This window comes from Myxine glutinosa, chromosome 5, assembly GCF_964187855.1.
Source record: "Myxine glutinosa chromosome 5, kmMyxGlut1.1, whole genome shotgun sequence".
NCBI classification, from domain to species: domain Eukaryota; kingdom Metazoa; phylum Chordata; class Myxini; order Myxiniformes; family Myxinidae; genus Myxine; species Myxine glutinosa.
Window position 1 is genome coordinate 157,816,769 of NC_136265.1, and position 25,780 is coordinate 157,842,548.

The window sequence follows — 25,780 nt, forward strand, 5'->3', positions numbered from 1 at the left end:
CTGTCCCACCCGGGTGCGAGGGCCTCCCAAAGGTTGATCGCCGACAAATTCGTCTGGCATGGCCTCCGGAAGGCCGTCCGCGGCTGGGCCAGGACGTGCCTCGCGTGCCAGCGCGCCAAGGTGCACCGGCACACCCAGGCCCCGTTGGCCCCGTTTACGGTGCCAGAACGCCGGTTTGACCACGTCCACGTGGACCTGGTGGGACCTCTGCCCCCCTCGCGGGGTTTCACCCACGTCCTCACCATGGTGGACCGCACCACCCGGTGGCCGGAGGCCGTGCCCTTGGCGTCGACGATGGCGGCGGACGTCGCGCAGGCTTTCATCGCCACCTGGGTCGCCCGTTTCGGTGCCCCCTCAGACATCTCGTCCGACCGCGGCCCCCAGTTCACCTCGGAGCTCTGGGGGGCGGTCGCGCAGGGGCTCGGGGTCCGGCTGCACCGAACCACGGCCTACCACCCCCAGGCTAACGGCCTGTGTGAGCGATTTCACCGCTCATTGAAGGCCGCGCTCCGGGCCACCCTCCGCGACGGCGGCTCGGTCGACAGGCTCCCCTGGGTCCTGCTGGGCCTCCGGACGGCGCCCAAGGAGGACCTGCGCACATCCGCGGCGGAGTTGGTCTTAGGGCAACCGCTGCGGGTGCCGGGCGAGTTCCTCCCCGACTCCACGGCACCATGGTCCGCGGCACAGCAGCGCTCCGCTCTGCAGGAGACCGCCCAGAGGTTCGCCCCGGTGCTGACGGCACGCCACGGGCACCCACCGACGCACGTCGCCCCGGAGCTTCGCATGGCGGTGTACGTCTTCGTCCGCCACGATGCCCATCGGACACCACTGCGGCCCCCGTACGACGGGCCTTTCCGCGTGCTGGAGACCGGGGTGAAGCACTTCACCCTGGACATCGGCGGTACTCCTGACCGCGTTTCTGTGGACCGCCTCAAGCCGGCCCACCTCGACGTGGACCATCCACCGCCGGTGGCCCGACCCCCGCGTCGGGGCCGCCCCCCTGTGGGCAGACCCCCAGCACCGCCCAGCCCCGCCGCCACGCCGCCCCCCGCTCCTGCACCCATCCCAGGGGCAGCTGGAGGCATCCCAGATGGCATCCCTGCATCCCAGACGCCGCCAGTCGCCAGGGGGCGCTTCGGCCGGGTCATCCGTTTGCCCCGCAAACTGACCCTTCAGGTGCGCGGGGATTCTGGGGGGGCGCGTGTGGCGGACACGAAAGCACTGACGTGGTGACATCACCCTGCACACCAAGTGGGGGTGGGCCACGCCCGGGAGAGAGGCGTGGCCTCACGATATAGACGGGGTGCGCAGCCCTGAGCAGCTCAGTATTACAGTGAGCTCTTGAATAAAGACTCTTACAAATTACCGCGTTGTCCGCTTCCTCCTTGCTCACAAGCAGCGCGCGTAATACCGCGCTTTAGTGTTATTTAAACGACTGACATATAGAATATGTTTAACATTTCCGTTTCTGAAATTATATTTTCTTGATTTTCACATCCTCATTTCATACTCGATCTTGCTCTTCCATGAGCCTCGATCTTGCTCTTCCATGAGCCTCGATCTTGCTCTTCCATGAGCCTCGATCTTGCTCCTCCATGAGCCTCGATCTTGCACAGAGAGAAAAACGTCAACGGCTCAAGCCTTTATTAAATTTGCATTGACGAGATAATTTACAACAATCTCCTTCATCCCAAACATCCCAATGTAAGCGTTGAACTTATAAAATGGGTTCATTTTTTGGTTACTGGTGAGAAAAACGATACAACAAACACCGTAATTGATCTCGATCTGCACTCTGCAGGCATTGGGTTCACCAGGATGACGACGTGACGTCATTGAACGTGCTGACCAATTACGTGTCGCGTCGCTTACGTTTCACCCCGTAATCCACCCAACGTGCACCAAACCTTTGTTCCCGGAACCAAAGCGCGAGTTTACTTCAACACAGCGGCTTGATCACAGGTAAACGGGATCATGGCGCTGGCGTTTCTCAGCTTCCTGTCGCCCACGACGTGGGTTCTGATCATCACCACCTGCGTGCTTTTTGCTATGTGAGTGTTTGGTGCTGCACGATCTTCATATATATACATATATCGTGCTCTTTGTACCGATTGCTTCGGTTTGTGAGGTAAATCGGTTAATTATCACAACCCTGATTTTACTTTCACAGTTGTTTGACTTTGTACATTAAAGATTATCCCACGTTTTATATTCCGCAGCAGTGATTGCAAAAGTTTTGCTGAAACGTATCTGAAAGATGTCGATCACGTGATGTGTATCAAACTTTTTCCATCTGTGAGAATAATAACTCGTCTGATAACTTCTGGGAGTTTCGAGTTCGAATCGCGACCGAGTCATAGCAAAGACTTCACAAATGGTGCGTGCTGCTGCTTTCCTTGATGCTCAGCATAAAATAAAATAAACATAGGTTGGCAGCCATTGCACAGGCTTTGATGGACCTAATGACCTCGTGCGTCGACGTTCCTTGGAAGGACACTCATAATATCGTTACCACGTGCACGCAAAGTGAAAAGTGGTGTTAATCAATCACTTCTTGTCTTATCAGTTTGTTGTTGGTTTATGATTGAGGAACAACTCATTTAAAATTGTTACATTTTGAACACAAATCGGAACATGAATTGGAAAGCAAACCCGAAGTTTATCAGTACTGTGCCGACCTGCCTGGCAGTCAAACAAAAGTGAAAATCATCCCAAACAAAAAAACTGTTTTAAGGACGTCGTAAAGGACTCAAACAACCGGCACAAATACCCACTGGCGCAGCCATAGAACACCACAGTTAGGTGAACTCGGTTTGAGTGAAAACGATTGTGATTGGAGGATGGAAATCATTGGAATCTGCCGCGATGAAACTAACTCCAAGGGCCTTTCACTCACTCACCGCAGGCAGGTTGGTGGTCTTTCCGTCTTCTACCGGCTCCTCTCTGGCCTTGCCCCCCCCCCAGCTCTCTCTGGGCTCTGTCCCCCAAATATTCCTACAGGTCGCACAAGATCTGCCTGCAACCCTCTTATCGTTAAACTGCCAAAATCAAGACTCTCTGCTCACCTTCACTCCTTCATTCCTCTTTTCTCCCGCCTCTGGAACAAATTCCCTCACTCTCTTCAATCCCACTCCTCCCTCCAGGTCTTTAAAACAGCTGTTCACCACCATCTCTTATCTTCCCCCATCCAAAACCTTGATCTTTTCTACCCCTGCTAATTTCACCCCAAATCCACTTTTCTGAAATACCAACTTCTGTCCTGGAAGTCCTTGGTGTCCTTGTGTTTTATACTTCTATACTTCTCCCCCCCCCTCCCACGCCTCCTCCCCCCCCCTCCCACGCCTCCTCCCCCCAAGCCCTCTCCCTCCCACACATCTCCCGATGTCCCTGCTCTCAAATGTTGTGTTTGTGTGCTTCCCCTTCTCTCCCCATCTTGTCTACCACTCCCTCTTTTTATATATTTTGTTTGTCTGTTTGATTTGTTTGTGAAATAAATGTTAGCTCTTCTCGATTCTGTATACAAAAAAAAAGTGTGATCACATGACTGCAAGGCGCCATGTTGTAGTTCATCTTCGCGGAGCAAAGTGCTGTATTGAGTGAATCTTTGTGGACTCTGACATTTACATCTCGTCGTCATTATAATTTTTCATTCCAAAGTCTGTTTTGAGTGTAAAAGACGCCATGCTGGTCAACATGGGCCAGTTCCAATTCATCAGACAGAGGAAGGAAGATGCATCTTTATCCTTGTGATCCAGGAAGGAGAAAAATATGGCACAGTAAAATTTGGCACGCGGAATGGAGAGCCTACAACGTCTCTTTTCTGTGTGCGGTGATGAGACCAGTTCTGTTGCTGTTAAAACAAACTAACTGGAATCAGGACAAAATAGAAGTGAATACTTTAAATGGTAATTTATCCGCCATGAGAGAAAGGAATCCCCTTTTACAGATTCCCTTTCTCTCATGGCGGATCAATTACCATTTAAAGTATTGTTACGTGCTCCTCCCAGAACCCCTGGTCACGGTGTACCTCCGAGCCCCGAGAGGAGTGACGGCAGAAAAATGTGTTATTCTGTATGTCAAAGATCAAGGGAGAAGCCACCCCAATTGTTACTCCCAAACAAATATTGTATGAAGATCACACAAGAATAACAGTACAACAATAATAGTATTCAAAAGTACAATCAATATGTCCTATAATGGTACCATCAGTTTTGTAATATTGAACTCGCTGTGCTCCAAGTGAGTAAAACCCGAACATTCCCCAATGTCTCTTATTCCCGGCTTCGAGACGAAATTGATTCGCTCCAGCGATCGCCAGAACGAGGTCCAATCGAGACCAGAATCCCGTGCGGATGGCAAGTACAGTCACACAGCTGAAGCTGTACAAAGGCGCCCTCAAGGCGCCTGGGAAATCCAAAGGCGCCCTACAGGCGACTGAGAGATCACACCCTCGGGTATGGACGAATTAACCTTCAAAAGGCCACGTCACACACACGCCCCAGATCGACGTCTGAATGCGGTGGAGATGGTCGAAAAGAGATGAAACCGCGAGCGAAGCACAAGTCCTGCGCGAGCCAAAATGGCTGACGACCCGGTCTTGTGGCGCACGGCATGGCGATGATTCTCTCCTGAATCGATCGCAAAATCTGACACGCAGGTTGACCGGTCACAGCGATGACAACTCTGTCGTAGGAATTCCTTTCCCAGGAACCCCGAAAGTTCACTAGCGACTTTCGTTCGACAACGTTCGCCCCTTGAAGCGACTCGCTTCTTGTCCGACTTCACTCGCCCCGCCCTCTTTTTCTCTCTTCTTCTTCATCGCCGTCCGGTTCCTGTTTCATTTTAAAAACGTTCCTTTTACCTTTTGACAATAATAATTGCTATTTCCCTCAAACAACAATAATAATAATACATGGAACCAGAAATGTCTCAAGTGGATGAAAGCCACCACAACGGAAGTGACGAATCCGTAACAGGATTTACTTATTTGTTTTAACTGTTGTTTCCATCCTCAAAGTTAGATACTTTTGTGCTGCCATGATTCATTACACGCCAAGTAGAATTAGGAGTTGTACCATGTGACGTCATATGTTGTGATAATATGATCTTGTAATGGGCAATCCCTTCTGTTATCTTACTATAATTCAACAAATGCCCGTCTGTCTGTTCAAAGGTACCGCAAAAACGGCTGAACCGATCGCAACGATATTTTGGGTGGGTATTCCTGGGACCCCTGGGAGTAAAATAGGCTATATTGTTTTTCCAATTTTTCCCAGTTTTCCAATTTTCCAGTTTTTCCAAACATGATGGAATAATATTTACCGACATGAACAGTGATGTGGCTTTTGTTGAAATTCTACAAATACTGTTTATTCTAGGTACCAGGAGAGAGTAGATCGACTTATGACGAACTCTTCCTATATAAACGTGCGGCTCCGAAGTAACATGGCAGCATGTGCAAAGTGATTGAGAAACAGGTGTAGCGGCCGCTTCCGTGTTACAGATTCGGCGCGCACTCTTCTCACATAAACGTGCGACTGAGAAAGACGTGTAGTGGCCGCTTCTGTTTTGTAGAATTCAATCTTTTTTCAAAATGGGCGCCATGTACTGTTTAGATTTTGATGATTTGCATGTGATATGATTCAACGGATGTTTATATGAATCGTTTAAAATAAAAAAGCCTTCAATTTCTGATATTTTGCCTTTTCATTTGGGCCTCCCAATTGAAGCCCTGCCCATAGGGTGGGTACCGTTACTAGTGAAACTAAAGCTGGATCCGACAATCAGTATATGTTGTCTTGAAAGTGTCCACAACACGATCCAATGAATCAAAAAGCTTCACACTTCGTTTCTTGTGGATGGCAAGGATCATTAATGATTTTAATCTTACATCAACCATGGTGGTTCTCAACTCACTCTTGATGAGCTTCATGGAGCTAAAGCTGCGTTCGCATTCACCACTTGATATTGACAGTTACGGCAATCGATGTTAGTCTGGCAATTTCAAAAAAAGCGTCTCTAAAATTCTGAATGTACCTGTGGAACCTTAGAAGCGTTGTTTGTTTTTCTTGCCGACGTTCAAAATGGAATTTGAGGGACTTCAACTCATACTTGAGGGGTTCTAATTCTAAATTGCTCTGAAACTTAACTGCAAAGGCCATTAATGGTTTCTCGTCGAGGAATGACTTTGAAGCTGTCGGGGAATCCGAAATTGTCCCGATCGGGTGTTTTTATCTTGTAAATGTAATTCAAGTTGTCGTCAAAATATCCAAATATCAGATCGCTGAATTAACGCCAGGGGGGTTGACTCAGCCTGTCATCCTTCCGAGGTCGGCTAATTGAGTACCAGTTCACTGGTAATTCCCTGTGTGTCGTAAAAGGCGATAAACAGGGTTGGTGGCAGGAAGGGCATCCGGCCGTAAAACATTGCTTCAAAAAGGGGACCAACAAAAACAACAACAACCACGGTGCCTGAAAAAGGCCAACCCCCGCTTTGCGGGGAAAAATGGCCTCCAAAGGTGTTTTTTTTTTTTTTAATCCAAATAATAAAATGATCTGTACGCGTCGACATGCATATGTCATGAAACATTACATATTACCTATACTGGTGTGGATTGGCTCGCCACACCCACCTCACCAAACGTCACCACACGTCACCACAGAGGCACGGGCTTGTTTTAACTGAGGATAATGACCTGACTGAACTTGAGTTTCTGTATTGTCATGATTTACACCAATCACAATACAAACATTTCTTTTGTACAAATTTATTTGTAACATTGGTGATATTATTTGTAATTTATTTGTAATCTACAAATGTCCAAGTGGTCTAAAGCTCTAAATGGTCAAGTGCCCAAGCTGGCCTAATGGGTCTAAAGCATCTTACGGGTCTTTAGGGTGTTAATGGTGTTCGTGGTCTTTGATGATATTTGGGGTCTTTGGGGTCTCTTGGGTCTTCATGGTCTTAAGGGACTTTTGGGTACTCTGGGTCTTTGGGGTATTTTGGGTTTTCTTGGTATTTTGGGTCATCTCAGGGGTATTTAGCATCGTTTGTGTCCTCTGGGTCTTTGTGGTATTTTGGGTTTTTGGGGTATTTTGGGTCGTCTCAGGGGTCTTAAAGGGTCTTTTGGGTCTTTGGGGTATTTAAGGGTCTTTTGGGTCATTAGGGGCTTGGTGGTCTTAAGAGTTGTGGGACTTAAAAAGTCTTCAAAGTGGTCTCGGCAGTCTAAAGGGTCGAAAGGTATATTCCAACGATACGTAAGTAATATACAGGATGCAACCAATGTTCAAACGGTACGTAATTAATAGCTGTGCAGTCACACGGCTTCACTGCCTCACACCTTCACGGACCGTGTTTTTCGGTTTTGTATATATATATATGTGAGGTTGAATAAGCTATTTTGGTCAGAAATGTACATACATACATACATACATAACCATATTCATTTGCTCCATTATAATAAGAGAAGAGAAGGGATGGGATGGGACCACACATAATCATGAATGGATCATACATTACATGCATGAAAACAACATTATTACTGTAGAAAACCATGAAACGTCACGGTGTAGCGACCCATGGGTCCCCCAAGCAAGACCAGCATCAGAATCTCCTTGCTCCAGCCGGTGACGTCACCGGCGGGGATCCGCGGCGCCAGAGTGGCTGGTCACGTGACCACCAAAGCATGCCGCGCGTGCGGGTATAATCAGCTACACCTGTCGATCACGTGACCACCGAAGCACGCCTCGCTTGAGAGGTGTGGCTTTCGGTTTCGGTTTCGGTTTCTGGTTGTGCTTTATAATGCAGCCCGATAAACGGGCTTTACAGTGTTCCCGAGTTGGTTTTGAGAATAAATATCTTCTCGGACGAGTTTGTGTCTTGCCCGTCATTTCGTCCGTATCAAGCAAGAGCCCCGGCCCTTCACTGGTGACCCCGAATTTGAACACGCAACCCCGACTGCCCCCGCACGGATGCGGGGGCTGCGAACGGATACGGCAAGCATGCCCTAGCCAGAGAAGCCACCTAAGCTGGTGACGCCGGCTTCTCCCGCACGGCTTCGGGTGCAGTTTCGAATGCGGTTTCGAAATGCCGGAGTTTCGGAAACGACGACGGCCATGACTTTGAGGTTCGCGCACCGCGCTTGGCTCGTCCTCTACGACCGGAGGGGCGAAGCTATTCTAAGACCCTCCGAAGGCACGGCTGCTTCGTCACCTTCGCGCGCACTGACGTTGGCAGAACGGCTGCTTCGTCACCTTCGCGCGCACTGACGTTCGCGGCACGGCCGCTTCGTCACCCTCGCGCACCTACAACTACAACCGCAACTACTTCTCCGACCCTGCAACCTCGGGAGGCCCGCGAGGAACCTCGGCAGCCTCCCCCGAGGCCTGGACCAGCCCCTCGGTTGGCTCACCCGCTTTTCGCGTGCACCGCTCGAGCCTTCTCGGCACTGCCCCCGCGCACTGCAACCTCGGGAGGCCCGTGAGGAACCTCGGCAGCCTCCCCCGAGGATTTGCCCGGCCCCTCGGCCGCCCCCCGTCCACTGCATCCCCCGAGGCCTTGACCAGCCCCACATCCTCGGGAGGCCCGCGAGGAACCTCGGCAGCCTCCCCCGAGGCCTGGACCAGCCCCTCGGTTGGCTCACCCGCTTTTCGCGTGCACCGCTCGAGCCTTCTCGGCACTGCCCCCGCGCACTGCAACCTCGGGAGGCCCGTGAGGAACCTCGGCAGCCTCCCCCGAGGATTTGCCCGGCCCCTCGGCCGCCCCCCGTCCACTGCATCCCCCGAGGCCTTGACCAGCCCCGCATCCTCGGGAGGCCCGCGAGGAACCTCGGCAGCCTCCCCCGAGGCCTGGACCAGCCCCTCGGTTGGCTCACCCGCTTTTCGCGTGCACCGCTCGAGCCTTCTCGGCACTGCACCCGCGAACTGCAACCTCGGGAGGCCCGCGAGGAACCTCGGCAGCCTCCCCCGAGGACTTGCCCGGCCCCTCGGCCGCCCCCCCATCCTGCACCCCCCCGTCCGACCACCCGCCACCACACCGGACCCCCCCTGCCTGCACCCCCCGTCCGACCACCCGCCACCATACCGGACCCCCCCCCCCCCCCCCCCGCGACTGGCCAGGGGTCGTTTCGGTCGGGTCATCCGGACCCCCCTCAGGTTGACCTCCCTGGACCAAGTCCATTCTGGGGGGGCGTGTGTAGCGACCCATGGGTCCCCCAAGCAAGACCAGCATCAGAATCTCCTTGCTCCAGCCGGTGACGTCACTGGCGGGGATCCGCGGCGCCAGAGTGGCTGGTCACGTGACCACCAAAGCATGCCGCGCGTGCGGGTATAATCAGCTACACCTGTCGATCACGTGACCACCGAAGCACGCCTCGCTTGAGAGGTGTGGCTTTCGGTTTCGGTTTCGGTTTCTGGTTGTGCTTTATAATGCAGCCCGATAAACGGGCTTTACAGTGTTCCCGAGTTGGTTTTGAGAATAAATATCTTCTCGGACGAGTTTGTGTCTTGCCCGTCATTTCGTCCGTATCAAGCAAGAGCCCCGGCTCTTCAACGGAATGTGACGTGTAATGGTGATGCTTTAAGGCAAGCTGAGCTAAATTAAACCTTGTCTTTGACTTGGCATACCTGGTGCATTCAAAGAGTTCTCTTGAAGTTATTAAAATTTAGGCTCATAGCAAAGGGTCTTGAGGGTCTCGTGGGGTTTTAATGGTATTGAGGGGTTGAAGTGTCTTAAGAGCCTTGAGGTATTAACGTGTCAAGGATCTTTAGGGTCTGAGGCATCTTAAGAGTCGTGAGCTTTAAATGGTGTAAAGCGTCTAATGGTATTGAGGGGGTAACGGGTCGAAAGGGTCTTTGAATGAGGGTCTAAAGTCAAAGGTCTGTAAAATGGTCTTGGGGATCTTTGAGGTCTCAAAGTTACATTTCAACAGCACGTAATTAATGCTACAGCACGCACATGAACAGAGTTACAACATAGTGCCGATTGTTAAGTTTGCAAAACTCTATAGTATTCCACAGGTCTGACTAATGCAATGTTAGATTGGGTGGTGTAATAGACACTGCGTCAACGGCAGTAAAACCTGGAATTAATTTATGTATATGACTTTTACAATCGTTATTGAAGTTGAAATATAGAATTGAACACTACAACACAAATCGCCATCTTGTCACTCCCAAGAATCTTCAGTTCAGCAGTACTTTGACATGTTCTATAGAGCGGTGTGAAAGACTGCTTCTGCAGTGGTAAATTTCCACATTTTTTAAAAATACTCTTTAAAATCATTATTTTGTTAAAATTTAAGTATCAACTCGAACACTGCATGAGGTAGCATGTTCTGTGAACTCTCTAGTTATAACTGTTGTTTTATCAGTCTTTGAGATGTATAAAAGATGGAGCCTTCAGATATGCAGTAAACTCTCTATGAGAGTTAAACAACAAGATGTGAGAATGTTGTCAAGACTTTCCTCCATTATTTCGACACACACTGGTGCCATGCCACTGGCATTGTGTACCCATTCGCTGTTTACTGGAACATTCTTCTCTCTGAGTATAAACCATGTTTTTCTATCATTGGTGTGCAGTTAAAGGATTTGAAAATAACCTTGGATGTGCAAGTGGCATAGTCGCACCATGTTTACTTCATTTATCATTTCCTTATCCTATGTGTCTCTGTTGACAATCAAAAGTATCATTAATATTCCTTTATTAATAACTGGCGATTTAAACTAATCTGGCCATGGTACCAGCACACACGAGCCCAATCTTTAAAAGGACAATTTCTAATCGGATATTTACAACCGAATTCGAAACTCTTTAACCAGGGCACCCATATGTCTGCAGTTGTTGGGCAGTCAAGATGGAGTAGCTTCTTTCGATGAAGAGTGGGGAAGTTTTTGTTGGCATGCTGAACAAATTACAAATTCTTGCCTTGACTCTTCTGGGAAGGCAATGGCAAACCACCCAATGTAATCATTACCATGAGACTGCTTTGGCAGCACCAATGCTCTGTCAACAGTGTGTGGACACGATGAATGAAATCCAGCCAAGACGGCCGGCTTTACATACCCATGAGAACAAAGGCATGCTCAATTTTCTCATAACCTTGAGTAATTTGCTAAATAGATTTTCCTGAGTAGCCTACCATCAACATCGAATCGTTTATTGAAAGTGGAGATGGAGACACAAAGCTGGTTTACAGTAACAATTTCTATTGATCTGTTTGATGTTGTTTATCCGCAGGTACTCAATATGGCCGTTCACGATTTTTAAGAAAATGGGTGTTCCAGGCCCAAAGCCTCTGCCTTTGTTTGGGAACTTCTTTCACTACCGACAGGTAATTTTGCACTAATATCCTTCCTTCGTTCCTGGAAAGGGTGGAAATGCGAATGGTTCGGTGGATGTGTGGAGTATCGTTGAGAGAGAGGAAGACAAATGATAAATTGCAAAAGATGATGGGAATAGAGCCTGTGATGGATGCTGTGAAGAGAAACAGGTTGAGATGGTTTGGTCATGTGTTGAGGAAGGATGAAAGTGACTGGTTGAGAAGAGTGATGGAAATGAATGTAGAAGGAAGTAGAGGACGGGGAAGACAGAGAAAGACTTGGCTAAAGATGGTCGAAGAAGAAATGCGGGCAAGGGGGTTAACAAGGAGAGATGCAGAAAATAGGGCAAGATGGAGAAGATTGTCATGGGGACCGCAAGGCTAACCCCCCGCTCTAGCAGGGAAAATGGCCTTAAAATGCCTGTTGTTGTGTTGTGTCCTTCCTTCGTTCATATTTGGTGAATACTGTGTCCCAAACTCATTTGTCGTTTGCCTCAAAATATTGTGTGCCAGCCCCTTCTCTCTCTGTACCCACCTTGCCCAGTGTCCTCTCCCCACGAGTAGGAGAAGTTTCTGTCAAACCTTGACTCTGATTCTGCAACTGGACCAGTCAGTATCAGCCCACGGGCCCTAAAATCCTGCTCTGCCACTCTTTCACTCCCTCTCTCTGTTCTCTTCACACTTTCTTTTGCTCAAGGCCATCTGCCATCTGCTTGGAAATCAGCAAACATTACCGCTTTACACAAAAAGGTGCAATAACAGATCCTTGCAACTACAGACCAATCAGCCTGCTCTCAATAATCAGCAAGGGCATGGAATCAGTCATCGATTCCGACATTAAATCCTTCCTCTTCTCCATTGGCTTGATCTCTGATCATCAATTTGGATTCAGACCAGGTCACTCTACTCTGTACATGCTGCTTCTGATGTCTCAACAATGGATGGAGGTCCTCATCACCAAACAAGAAATCAGAGCTGTCTCCCTTGACATATCTCATGCCTTCGATATGGTCTGGCATCCTGCCCTGCTCACCAAACTCTCCTTTATGGTATTCATGGACACCTCCACACATGGCTTGTGGACTTCCTCTCCAGTCACAGTCAATGTGTGGCCCTGAATTGAATTCTCTCATCTCCCCTTCCTGTTCATGCTTGAGTCCCTCAAGGCAGTGTTCTGGGCCCTGTGTTTTTTCTGGTCTTCGTCAATGATCTGTCCGACTCTCTGGAAAATCCTGTCTATCTCTTTGCTGATGACTCAACTCTCTGCCACTACATATCTCAACCCTCATATCGGCAGGCAGCAGCCTCTTTGCTCTCTGTAGATCTGGATTAAATCATAAACTGGTCAAGCAGGTGGAACATGTCTTTCAATCCTAACATCTCACACTCATACTATGTCTCTCCGATAAGTCTGTCTGGAAAACCCTCCCATCTACTTTCTCAAGTATCCAGGTTCAACCTATCCAGGTTCCTCCTGATGACTCCATCTTTGCTCTTTATTTATTCTGGTTCCTTCTGATGACTCCAATGCAGTATTTGGTTTTCCGTTCCAGTATGTAAAGCTGGCCATCTTTCATCGTGCCCATACACTGTTGATAGAGCATCGGTTCTGCCAAAGCAGTCTCATGGCAACGATTACTTTGGGTGGTTTGACATTCAGATATAATTATCTGAACAGAAGAAAAAGTTTAGTCCAATGCATTAGCAATGTCGCATTTTCTTGTGGAAATATATGGAAGGGAGGGATCAGTCTTGCTTGCTTAAAGTAAAGATGTATATACACTTGGTTATAAGAATCGTTAATCATACTAGAAATAAAATCATACCAACATTTTAAAAAAACAAAAAAACGCCATTTCGTGTCTGCCTGTCTGTCTGTCTGTCTGATGAATTTTTGATGCCAATACATTCCGTCGTTACTTATCCAATCTCATCCAAACTTGACAGGATGATGAAGGGTTACATAATGAAGGTTGTAGCACATTCATTTGCCCCCCTCCCCAAGGGGGTTTTCTCCCCCGAACGGGTTTTCCCTGCCATTGCCGTCAATGGCGTTGCGTGTTGAGGTGTATATCAATGTTGAATTAGCTTTATTGTGGCGTTTGTCCAAAGAAGAAGATTTATCGTGGCGTTTTTCCAAAGACGCTTTTAATAAACAAAATTAATGATAGTTGCATAATATTAATGTTATTACAACAATATTAATACTAATAATGTCCCACTTCCCCAAAGCGATTTTTGCAGTGATAACGTGTATAAATAGCTTGTAGTTATAATGGCGTTTTTGTGGGAGCAATGACTGTGCCAGGAAGTAAAAATATTATAAACCACAAACACATATGATTAGCTTTTTTAACAGTTAGTAATGCTCTTTATAACACTAAATGAAGAAATTTGGAGGAATCCCAACATCCGTGAAGTGAGGTTTACTTACAGAACTGAGCAAACAAACATCTACGGTACTCTATAAACCCCACAAATGTTGGATTAATAACATGGCCCTTTCTGCCGCTACCATGGCGTTTTTCGTAGCGAACTTTTGAAACTCAATCCTGCTGTTTGATACGAAACTGAAAGGGAGGAATCCCGGGTTGTGCTCATCTACCAAGCAGCCAGCTAGCGCTTGCCAAGCCAGCCGTTCCTTAACGGTTTTGAATGGAGTGCTTGCTCGAATGCTTAAACCACTTGGCGAACTCTCCACAAGAAACTTGGGAAATTAACACACACCCAATGTTCTTGAGACCCGACCATAGATCGACTGTAATCTATATACCCCAAAGAGGAATGTTTTGCCGCTCCCGTAGTGAGCGGGGGTACTAGTTTATTTAACTTGTCAGATTTCACTCGAGATTTCAAAAGGTATTCAGACCACATGTGCACTTCCATAAAAATATTTTGATTACATACTCTTTTTTTTTTTTTGTATGCAAGATCGAGGCTCGTGTAAGAGCTAACATTAATCACAAAAAGATCAAGGTTTTGGATGGGGAAAGACAAGACATGGTGGTGAACAGCAGTTTTAAAGACCTGGAGGGAGGAGTGGGATTGAATAGAGCGAGGGAGTTTGTTTGGCACCCTTGCACGTTTTTCAAACAATTCACAATTTTCTCTAAAAATAAGTTGAAATTGATAAAGGTATTTGGTCTTCACAATTCTTTATTTCACTGTTAATATTACAGAACCTTTGTTTTTGATTCAGAACTTAATACAGTGCATTCAGAAAGTATTCAGACCCCTTCACTTCTTCCACATTTTGTTATGTTGCAGCCTTATGCTGAAATCGTTTAAATTAATTTTTTTCCCTCATCAATCTACACTCAATACCCCATAATGACAAAGAGAAACAGGATTTAAGAAAGTTTTGCAAATTTATTAAACAGAAAAAACTGAAATATCACATTGACATAAGTATTCATACCCTTTGCTATGACATTTGAAATTTAGCTCAGGTGCCTCCCATTTCTCTTGATCATCTTTGAGATGTTTCTACACCTTGATTGGAGTCCACCTGTGGTAAATTCAATTGATTGGACATGATTTGGAAAGGCACACACCTGTCTACATAAGGTCTCACAGCTGACAATGCATATCAGAGCAAAAACCAAGCCATGAGGTCGAAGGAACCGCCTGCAGAGCACAGAGACAGGATTGTGTCGATGCAAAGATCTGGGGAAGCCTACAAAAAAATTCTGCTGCATTGAAGGTTCCCAAGAGCACAGTGGCCTCCATAATTCTTAAATGGAAGAAGTTTGGAACAACCAGGACTCTTCCGAGAGCTGGCCGCCCGGCCAAACTGAGCAATCGGGGGAGAAGGGCCTTGGTAAGAGAGGTGACCAGGAACCCGATGGTCACTCTGGCTGAGCTCCAGAGATCCTGTGTGGAGATGGGAGAAACTTCCAGAAGGACAACCATCACTGCAACACTCCACCGATCTGGGCTTTATAGCAGAGTGGCCAGACGGAAGCCTCTCCTCAGCGAAAGACACATGAACGCCCGCTTGGAGTTTGCAAAAAAGCACCTTGAGGACTCTCAGACTGTGAGAAACAAGATTCTGTGGTCTGATGAAACCAAGATTGAACTGTTTGGCTTCCGTCTGGCCATATTGTCCGGGCCATTTTTCGGATGTCTCTGTGGAATAAGCTAAGATTTTGTAATTTTTTCGGCTGTTTTGTTTTGTTCCACTGCAAACCAAAGAAATGCATATGTGGATACCAAAATATTTTTTAATTTCAACAATTTTCTGGAAGAAATGTTGCATTATTTGGAAAAAAGTGCAAGGGTGCCAATATTTTTGGCCATGACTGAAGGAAGGATGTGTCATAATTGGAGAAATGAAGGATGAAATATTTTTATGGAGGATCCTCTGGGATTCTATGTTTAAAATTATTTTATGATATAAATAGAAGTGTTGATTTGGGGAGGAGGAAGGTGGTGGGACATGATGATGGGGTTGCATTTTTCACATTATCTATTCTCTAAAAACGAATCGATTATTTATTTTATGAATTGCAGGTATCAAAACTGGTCGAACAGGTATTTGCTTTGTTGTTTGATGAAACTTTATCAGATTGTCTCTTATAATAATAATCTATCTATAATTCCAGTAATCTCTGTGTGTGTGTGTGTGTGTGTCTGTGTGTTTGTCTGTGACCGCTGTTTCTCGACAACCACGGGTCCGATATACTTGAAACTTGCCAGGTATATTGCTGGGGACCCGAGGATGTGCCTTTTCAAGGTTTGAAATTAATCGGACAAGTGGTTCCCAAGGTATGGTCACCGTACTCGCAAGCCGTTCGCTTTGGCTTTGCGAATGGACCAAACCATTTCATGTAAATAGAGGGGGGGGTTCTGTGGTCGTTCGCTTTGGCTTTGCGAATGGACCAAACCATTTCATGTAAATAGAGGGGGGGGATATAATTTTAGATATATATATATAGTACGGGCACGCCCTAGTAATAATAATTCCAGTAATCTCTGTGTGTGTGTGTGTGTGTGTGTGTGTGTGTGTGTGTTTGTTTGTCTGTGACCGCTGTTTCTCGACAACTACCGGTCCGATATACTTGAAACTTGCCAGGTATATTGCTGGGGACCCGAGGATGTGCCTTTTCAAGGTTTGAAATTAATCGGACAAGTGGTTCCCAAGGTATGGTCACCGTACTCGCAAGCCGTTCGCTTTGGCTTTGCGAATGGGCCAAACCATTTCATGTAAATAGAGGGGGGGGTTCTGTGGTCGTTACTGGCTTTGCGAATGGACCAAACCATTTCATGTAAATAGAGGGGGGGGGGTTCTGTGGTCGTTACTGCCACGTGGTTTCAAAGTTGTTTTTTGTTGTTGTTGTTTGCACGCATGTTTTTTTGCACGCACGTACGGGCAAGCACGTACGTGCGGGCACGTCCTAGTGATAATAATAATAATAAAAACCTAATTGTCTTTTTCTTTTCATTTGTTTTAGGGTGTGGCACAATTTGATGAACAATGCCATAAATGTTATGGTGGAATGTGGGGGTAAGTATCTTGTCATTCATTTGGTAATATAAATTTACTGACTGATACCAATAATGCACTGAGAAAAAGAGTGAAGACTGTTCACCAAAATTGTAAGATCTGAGAAGCAAGGAAATTAAAAACAGAGCACCACTAACTCGTTTATTTGAAACTAGCTGAAGTACCTGGCGTTGCCCGGGGAAATTCTCGCAATTAAAGGTGTAATGTGATGGGAGATTAGGGGAGAGAGGTGTGATGGAAAGGGGGAGGGGCAGGAGAGTGGAAAGACACAGTCGGACCTCAATATTCGCGGTCCCAACATTCGAGGGTTCCCCGTATTCGTAGTTCATAACATGTGACCTGCTTTTACAATCGCGCCTCGCGTATTTACTGAATTTTTTTTCTTTTCTTCACACATCAGGACTGGCCTCCTATATCCACCACCCGTTGATATTAAATCAGCCTGGGAATTCTTCTACATAAACCTGCTCTCTTATGTACACACACACACACACACACACACACACACACACACACACACACACACACACACACACACACACACACACACACACACACACACACACACACGGAGGTGGATACTTTGAGACCTCGGTGGGCTCTGTTCCTCCTACTGAAACCGGCATATGGAGATAACAACGAACAACACACATGGCTTTCGTTTGGAAATTTTCTAATCGCTTGGATCGGAGAATGCAACCAGTGGGTATACACAATTAACACACACACACACACACACACACACACACACACACACACACACACACACACACACACACACACACATTACTTCTGCACCTTCGCAAGCTCACGGATAACAACCACGTTAGTGTTAACATTTATTATCATCAATCCAGGAGGTCGTTTTGTACATCAAAACACTTTGTTGTTCATACTTCGTTTTTTACATACATATACAATATTGTCAAAAATGTTCGAGGCACGATATTAAATGAGGTTGACCGACACCAAATTTTGGTTGCCCTGCTCAAACGGGCAACTGTTAATGTCGAGCCATGAAGTATGCAAAGTTGCTGCAGGGGGTCAAAGCTGCACAAGGCTTTTTGTCGCATGGGTATGTATATTGCTTCATTACCTGCAGGAGCCAATGAAACATAGTTGTACCTAAACATTGCACTTGTGCTCATGCCATTATCACTTTTTGTCTTGTGTAATACCAAGTGCAGTCATATACAACAAAGCCAAAAAGGTACAGGGCAACCTAACTTCATGAATGATACTGATTCTAGACTACGGATTTTTATGTTAAGAAAATAGGCCTTTTATGTTTTGAAAAGCGGCATTTTTTTTTTTTTATGTGAAAAAATCCCGAAATATTTTTTTCCCCCCGTTTTATTCATTTTTTATTATTACCAAGTTTTTCAGAAATCAGTCAAAAAAAGAACAAAAAATGGTAAGCTTTTTCCTGCACAACATTAAGCACTCTGGGCTAGTAAACAGGTAAAAAATGACGTTCAGGTACCTTTATTGCAACCGCATTGTTTGATAAGTCGAGGACTAGAAGAAATTGACAAGACCCTTTTAGGAACGGTTAAAGTAGGTGTTTGAAATCATTATCTTGGTAATGTTCTCCTTGGTGAGGCGGTGTCGGCGGTCGGTGAGGACGTTTCTGTAGACGGAGAAGGACCTTTCCACGTCGACGCTGACGATGGGGCAGTACCTCAAGAGGGGGATGTCAGCAAGCTTGACTCCAGCCGGCACACCAACCTCAGATCCGTGCTGATCTCCATCCAGGATCAAAGCCACTGTCCTCAGCACACCAATGTCGGGATTGCGCTGCAGCACCGCCTTGAACTTGGTGAGCAGGATCTCCTTACGGCAGCCTCGGATCTTTTCGAGCTCCTCCTTGGCCTGATCAAGGAGCTGGAAGGCCTTGGCCAGCTCCATGCCGGCCTCCTCCAGCTGCTTAAGGATCTTCGGGATGAACGACACGTGGGCACTTAAGAAGACCAAACTGAGCTTGATGTCCGCCTTTCTGAACAGGTCCTTGGCACTCCGGATTGCCATCGCGTCGTCATCGTTCAGCTGGTCCACAATGTCCTTGACGGCCTCGAAGTGCTCGGCGTAAAACACCGCGGCGTCGATCCACGTCCCCCACCGAGTCAGAATGGGCTCCGGGGGGAGAGAAAGATTGGGCTGCTGCTCCTTCCAAAAGACAACACGCGACGGGGCTTTGACGAACACCTTCTTCGTCGTGGCAATCAGGTCGTTGACGTCCTTGAACATTTCTCGGACTGTCTCGCAGACACGGTGGAGCGCGTGGGCAACGCAAGTCACATGCAGCAAGTCCGGGAAGAGTTCCTTCAGGGCATGGCCGGCCGTGATCATATAGGCCGCGGCGTCGCTGACGAGGACCTCGAGGCACTCCGGCTTGAAATCAGGCCAAAGATAGTGCAGCGTGTCATTGACTGCACGCACGATCTCCCCGGAGTTGGTCTTCTCCAGAAACATGCACTGGACGAGGTGGGGACTAAAGTACCCCTCCTTGGACAAGCGTCCCGTGATGATGTTGGCCACATATCGACCTGCCGAATCGGTCGTCTCGTCGACGGACAGCCAGATGGGCTGCTGTCCGAGGTCGGCACGGATCCCCGCCAAGGCCTCGTCGTAGCACTTGTCGAGGTAGTGCTTTCGAATCCAGCTTTCATCGGGGATCTGGAGAGTGATGTGCTTCTCCAAGAACGACCGGAGGGCAGGGTTTTCCAATTTCGACCATGGGATGCCAGCGGCCAGCATGGCCTGGCACAGCTCCTGAGCCACGACGTCGCACTTGTGCCTCTTTCCGCCACCAAAGTCCTCCATGGTGGCTTGCGTGACCGTCCTCTTCTTCTTCAAGGCCAAGTTGCTCTTGTGGCGGTCTCCTCGGACCTGTTGGGCCAGCTCAGACTTCTGCTTCGCCCGTAAAGTCTTTTCACAAGCTCGACAGAAAGCCGTGTCACTCGACACGTACTTGAAGGTGGCCCCATCGCCGCCAGCGTTGAATTCCTTCAGCCACTTGTCACGAAGAGCAGCACTCATCTTGATAGGAGACTTGTTCACACTTTGTGTACACTCTCTCACTGTAGTACACCGCCTCACTGCTGTACACGCTGGGGACGCAACGCACGCAAGTGGACGCAACGTTTTGTTTTTGAGATCGATCGCAGTTAAAAATTTCGATCGCAGTTAAAAATTTCGAAATATTCCCTAATTTTTTTTAGCGTTGCCAGACATTTTCGACCAAAAAGGGCATTTTATTTTATTTTTCCCGAAAAAGGGCGAAATATTTTTTCCCTCCGAAAATAGGAAAATAATTTTTTTGCGCGCAAAAAAGCCGTTTTATGTGAAAAAATATTTTTTATTTTTTCACATAAAAATCCGATGTATACTGATTACTCATGAAAGACCATGGCAACTGCACAATTCACTTCCCTGATGGAATCGTTTTTCAAACCTGAAAAGTTAATACACGTGCAAACAATTTGATGCATAATTTTTTTTTTGTCCATTAATTCAATATTTTACATGTTGAATTATAAAATCAAACAAGAACTGCCACTTTATAACTGCTGGCAGTGATGACAGGTTTCCTCCGTCTTCCCACTTTCATACAACCCCGCTTTCATTGGAGATGCTTTGATACAACCTCGATTGGATACAACCCAGCTTTGATAAAACCCCATTTTGATACAACCCCACTTTGATGCAACCGCGCTTTCATGGGACACGCTTTGATACAGCCCCGCTTTAAAAAAATATTTCCCTTCAATTATATCTATGGCTGCCAAACCAAACAACAAAACATGTTTACATTTTTAACACTTGTTCCACTTGACCCCTTCTGTACTCCTTTAAAGTTTCACATCGATCAATGAAGCGGTTCAATAGATACAAGGTTTTTAAGATCGCCATTTAATTATTTATCGCTGCCAAACCATGTGACCTATCGCAAATTCCAAAAGATAATTTTAGCACTCAGACATGGGGAACACATGTGTGAAGTTTCCTCTCAATATGATCAAAAATGAGGGAGAAGGTAGGTTTTAAAGGTTTACGCGAAAAAAAAATTATAGCACCAAAACCATGTGACCTACGACGCCATCACCCTGGAACTTTTTGTTCATCATGGGTATGCGATCATGCATGTAAAGTTTGGCCTCGATCTGTTCAGCTGTTTCGGAGAGAAAGGGTTTTTAGTGGTTTTTCAGGCTTTTCCCTTAAAATAATATAGCAGCCGAACCACGTGAGCTATGACGTCATTATTATTAATTTTTTTCATCAATTTATCCCTAGTTTATGGTAAAGAAATTAGAATTTTTTTTTTTTTTTTTTACTTGTCGAATTATGACGTCATAATGGAGGCACCTATGACATCCTCATTCACATCTGTAATTCTCCATGGAGAGTTCCTACCAATGAGCCATATATAAATGTTTTTCTACGCAGCGCTTTTGGAGATACAGAGGTGTAACGTTTTTCTAAGATGGTGACCGTACCACATGAGCTTTGACTCAATAATTATGAAGCCAAAATTCTACAGGTGAAGGCACTCCTATGGTACAATTTCATGTCAATCGGACCAACGGTTGCTGAGAAAATGAATGAAAAAAAAAATGCAGCGCAGGATAAAAAGATAACCAATGTACCGATTAAGTTGGTCGCTCTGCAGTTCTCACAATTTTGGTGAATTTAGATTCTCACAATTTCAAATGCTTTTTCATGAAGGAAGATTGATTCACATGATTCTTGCAGGATCTACGAAGGCAGGTTTCCCATGCTAATGGTCACTGATCCGGAAATTGTGAAAACTGTCCTCGTTAAAGAATTTTACACTCTTTTTACCAACAGGCGGGTATGTATTTGATCTTCCTGTTTCTCTAGTGATTTTAAATGAATACTGTTTTTAGAATGGGTTTTTTGTCTACAGCTTCACAATTTATTCATCAATATAATCAAGTGAAAAGGGTATTGGGCCCTTTGGAAAAGTTTTTTGTGTAAATTGTAACGGATGAGAATAAGAATTGTCTTTTAAGATAAGATAATTGTTAGAACTTTAAAAATTGCTTTATGACGGTGTACTCATCATCCCTAACCTTGGTAGATTGTCCATAAAACACAACTGAAGAAGCATTTTTGGAGAAAGGTTAACAAACATTTTTCTCAACATAATTTGAGTCCTGATTGACTATATGGTGTCTGCTAGGCTTGATTTATACCTTTGGATTTGCAAACTTTAAATAAAAAAAAGACTAATTTTAGAGATGAGACATGAAATATATATATATATATATATATATATATATATATATATATATATATATATATATATATATATATATATATATATATATATATATATATTTACGTATATGTATGTTAGCGTGGTCCAAAAAACATCGATCTCTCCGATTTTGATGCTCTACTGGATTATTGTTAGAAATGGTCTAAAACATTCACCCACCAAATATTTTCGCTCAATTCCATCTAGAAACTCATACACACTTCAATTGAAATATGGCGTTTTTCACCAAATTTGGCTAAATGAGAACAATCCAATAGCAATCTAGGTGGAAAAAGTACATGCACTATTGTACTAAGCCATTTTGTGGTTCATGACTTTTTGCATGCGCTTGCGCCTGTGAGTGTGAAATCATCATGGTCGAAACATGTTTGACAATGCTTGAAACATGTTTGAAACATGTTCATACATGTCTGACTCATGTTTCGACCATCAATGACATTATTTATGAAAAAAATATTTCTAAAGTCTTTGTAAGCCTCTCAACATGGACGATTTTCATGAAAATTGACCAAAATGACAAATTTATATGTTGAGTGTGTATGAGTTTATAGATGACTCAGATGCAAAATATTTTTTGGGTGAATGATTTTGACCATTTCTAACAATAATCCAATAGAGCATCAAAATCCAGATAAAAAAGTGATTTTTTTGCATTTTTGGACCACCCTAATGTATGTATATTTATATATATGTATGTATATTTATATATATGTGTATATTTATATATGTATATGTATGTATATTTATGTATATGTATGTATATGTATATGTATGTATATGTATATGTATGTATATTTATATATATGTATATGTATGTATATTTATATATATGTATATGTATGTATATTTATATATATGTATATGTATGTATATTTATATACATGTATATGTATGTATATTTATATACATGTATATGTATGTATATTTATATACATGTATATGTATGTATATTTATATATATGTATATGTATGTATATTTATATATATATGTATATGTATGTATATTTATATGTATGTATATGTATGTATATTTATATATATGTATATGTATGTATATTTATATATATGTATATGTATGTATATTTATATATATATGTATATGTATGTATATTTATATATATATGTATATGTATGTATATTTATATGTATGTATATTTATATATATGTATATGTATGTTTATGTATGTATATTTATATATATGTATATGTATGTTTATGTATGTATATTTATATATATGTATATTTATATATATGTATATGTATGTGTATTTATATATATGTATGTATATTTATATATATGTATGTATATTTATATATATGTATATGTATGTATATTTATATATATGTATATGTATATTTAGATATATGTATATGTATGTATATTTATGTATATGTATGTATATTTATATATATATGTATATTTATGTATATGTATATATATTTATATGTATATGTGTGTGTGTATATATATGTATGTATATTAATATATATATATATATTGTATATATATTTATATTGTATATATATTTATATGTATATGTATATTTATATGTATATGTATATTGTATATTTATATGTATATGTATATATATTTATATGTGTATGTATGTATGTATATATATACTGTATATATATATATATATATATATATATATATATATATATATATATATATATATATATATATATATATATATATATATAGTGTGTGTGTGTGTGTCATGCCACCAGATTCTTGTACCAGATGCTCAAATTATGGATTTCGAGTTATACCTGCAGCATTAAAGTACCAACCCTGTACCTTCATAAAATAGCAGGGTTGGTCAAATTGGGCAATTACAAATTCATTAAAACAAAAATTTAAATATTAATGTGTTCCCCAAAATGTCAAGTTTTTCAACTTTTCATACCAGGAAATGTAGAAAATTTCGCAAGAAATACCAACCAGTAATTTACAATCAGAATCAATTTCTAGGGTTTAAAGGTTTTTTTCAAGCATGATGTTGGCAAGTAAAGTAAATAAAAGTACCATAAGAGTTATTGGCCGAGTGCCAATTATTTTTTGAGCACCTTGCCAATATTCTGTATTTTTCACTTTTTTCCGAGCAAATAGGTTGTGACCAGCAATGATTTTAATTGGAATTTATGGGAAACAAACACGCACATGTTTCTTCTAATACTGCTGTATTTATTATGTACAGCATAAACTGCATTGAATCTTCAAGCATAATCTGCATTGCAACTGAACACAAATACTGTAAATCATCGCTCCCCATCTGTACGCGAGCCCAAGCTGTCATGCGAAAATGTCAAGGCAAAATGACGAGTAGGCCTACATGTATAGAATTTTCACACACATGTTTGGTGAAACCCCATTTACAAGACGTATGTACACTAGGCTTGACTTATCCATGAAGGACAAGAAATGCATGTGGCATCATACTACTTACACTTGAAAACCCCACGGGATATTAAGTTGGCAGCCAGAAGTGTGATTCAAAGGTCAAGTCATTATCTTGTGAGCCTAATTCACAAAGTACATACAAGTACAGCATGGTTCAGTAAACGATATTCTTTGTCCAGTATATGAATACAATATCATGCACACTGGATGCAGAGCACTGAGCAGCATGTACAGGTCTTATCAATTGCACAAACTATGATGACTGTCTCAATCATTATCAGTCACGTATCAGTATTATTCATTATCATTATCATTAATCATTATCTAAACAAACACGTGTAGCGACTAGCGCGCCACCAGGCGACTGTTGCCTAGGAATCGCGGAAAATGACCGTCGAGTCCGAAGCAAAATTCAGACTTCAACGGTCATAACAGGTAATGCCACTGTCATAGAACGAAAGATCGTATATTTTTCCGTCGATGGGTGAAATATAAGACGAAACTGTGTCCAATAAAGGTATATTTAGGGAAGTTTATTGCTGATAAACGATCAATCCGGAAGCGAAAACGGTGAAACACGCGGCGCCGCCTTTCAACGGCGTTTATACGCAGTAGATGTTTAGCGCATCTGGTACAAGAATCTGGTAGCGTGACACATATGTATATGGAATATTAATATGGAATTTTTATTTTTCTTGACTTGGGTTTACTTTCTTAACTCAGTATATCAATCTGGTGAGTTTCTTTTACACTTTGGTGATTTATTTGTTAAAAGAACCATGTCACTGATTGTCTGTCACAGCAAGAAGTCAACAACAGGATTATATCACAGGTGGCGTGGCAAAATGTACGGACAGGTGCATTTGATGATTGGCTTCACAGTCCGGTATTCAAGGGTTGTTGCGTTCTGTATTAGTGGAAAACAACTGCTGCACGTCTCCAAAAGTTATTGCCGCTTCCTCTGGAGATGGTCCGTCAACTCGACAATGCTGTTTGTCATGGAGTGGTGGCTTTACGAAATTCTGGCATGAAACAGCGTGCTATTGCTCAGCAGTTTGGCATCACTCAAGGTCAGGTGTCAAAGATCCTGAAACGAAATGCTCAGAGGGGTGTCCCTACTCCAATACCGAGGCCAGGCCGTCCACGCAGAACCACAAGGAGAGATGATCGCCAGCTGCACCGGTTAGTCTGCAATGGCCGTACCAAGTCAGCTAATCGGCTTCGGGCTGAGTGGCAGCAACTGACAA

General features: G+C 44.1%; 1 protein-coding gene across 1 annotated transcript in view; it reads left to right on the top strand.

Annotated features, from left to right (window-relative positions):
• The first annotated feature begins 1,885 nt into the window (after positions 1-1,885).
• The window catches only part of LOC137426900 (cytochrome P450 3A30), an 84,769-nt gene continuing 60,874 nt past the window's right edge, over positions 1,886-25,780 (top strand). Inside the window, exons 1-4 of the mRNA XM_078778886.1 lie at positions 1,886-2,051; positions 11,240-11,333; positions 16,775-16,827; positions 21,580-21,679. Coding sequence (XP_078635012.1) covers positions 1,975-2,051; positions 11,240-11,333; positions 16,775-16,827; positions 21,580-21,679 — 324 coding nt within the window. The 5' untranslated portion in view covers positions 1,886-1,974. The remainder of the gene's footprint in view (positions 2,052-11,239; positions 11,334-16,774; positions 16,828-21,579; positions 21,680-25,780) is intronic.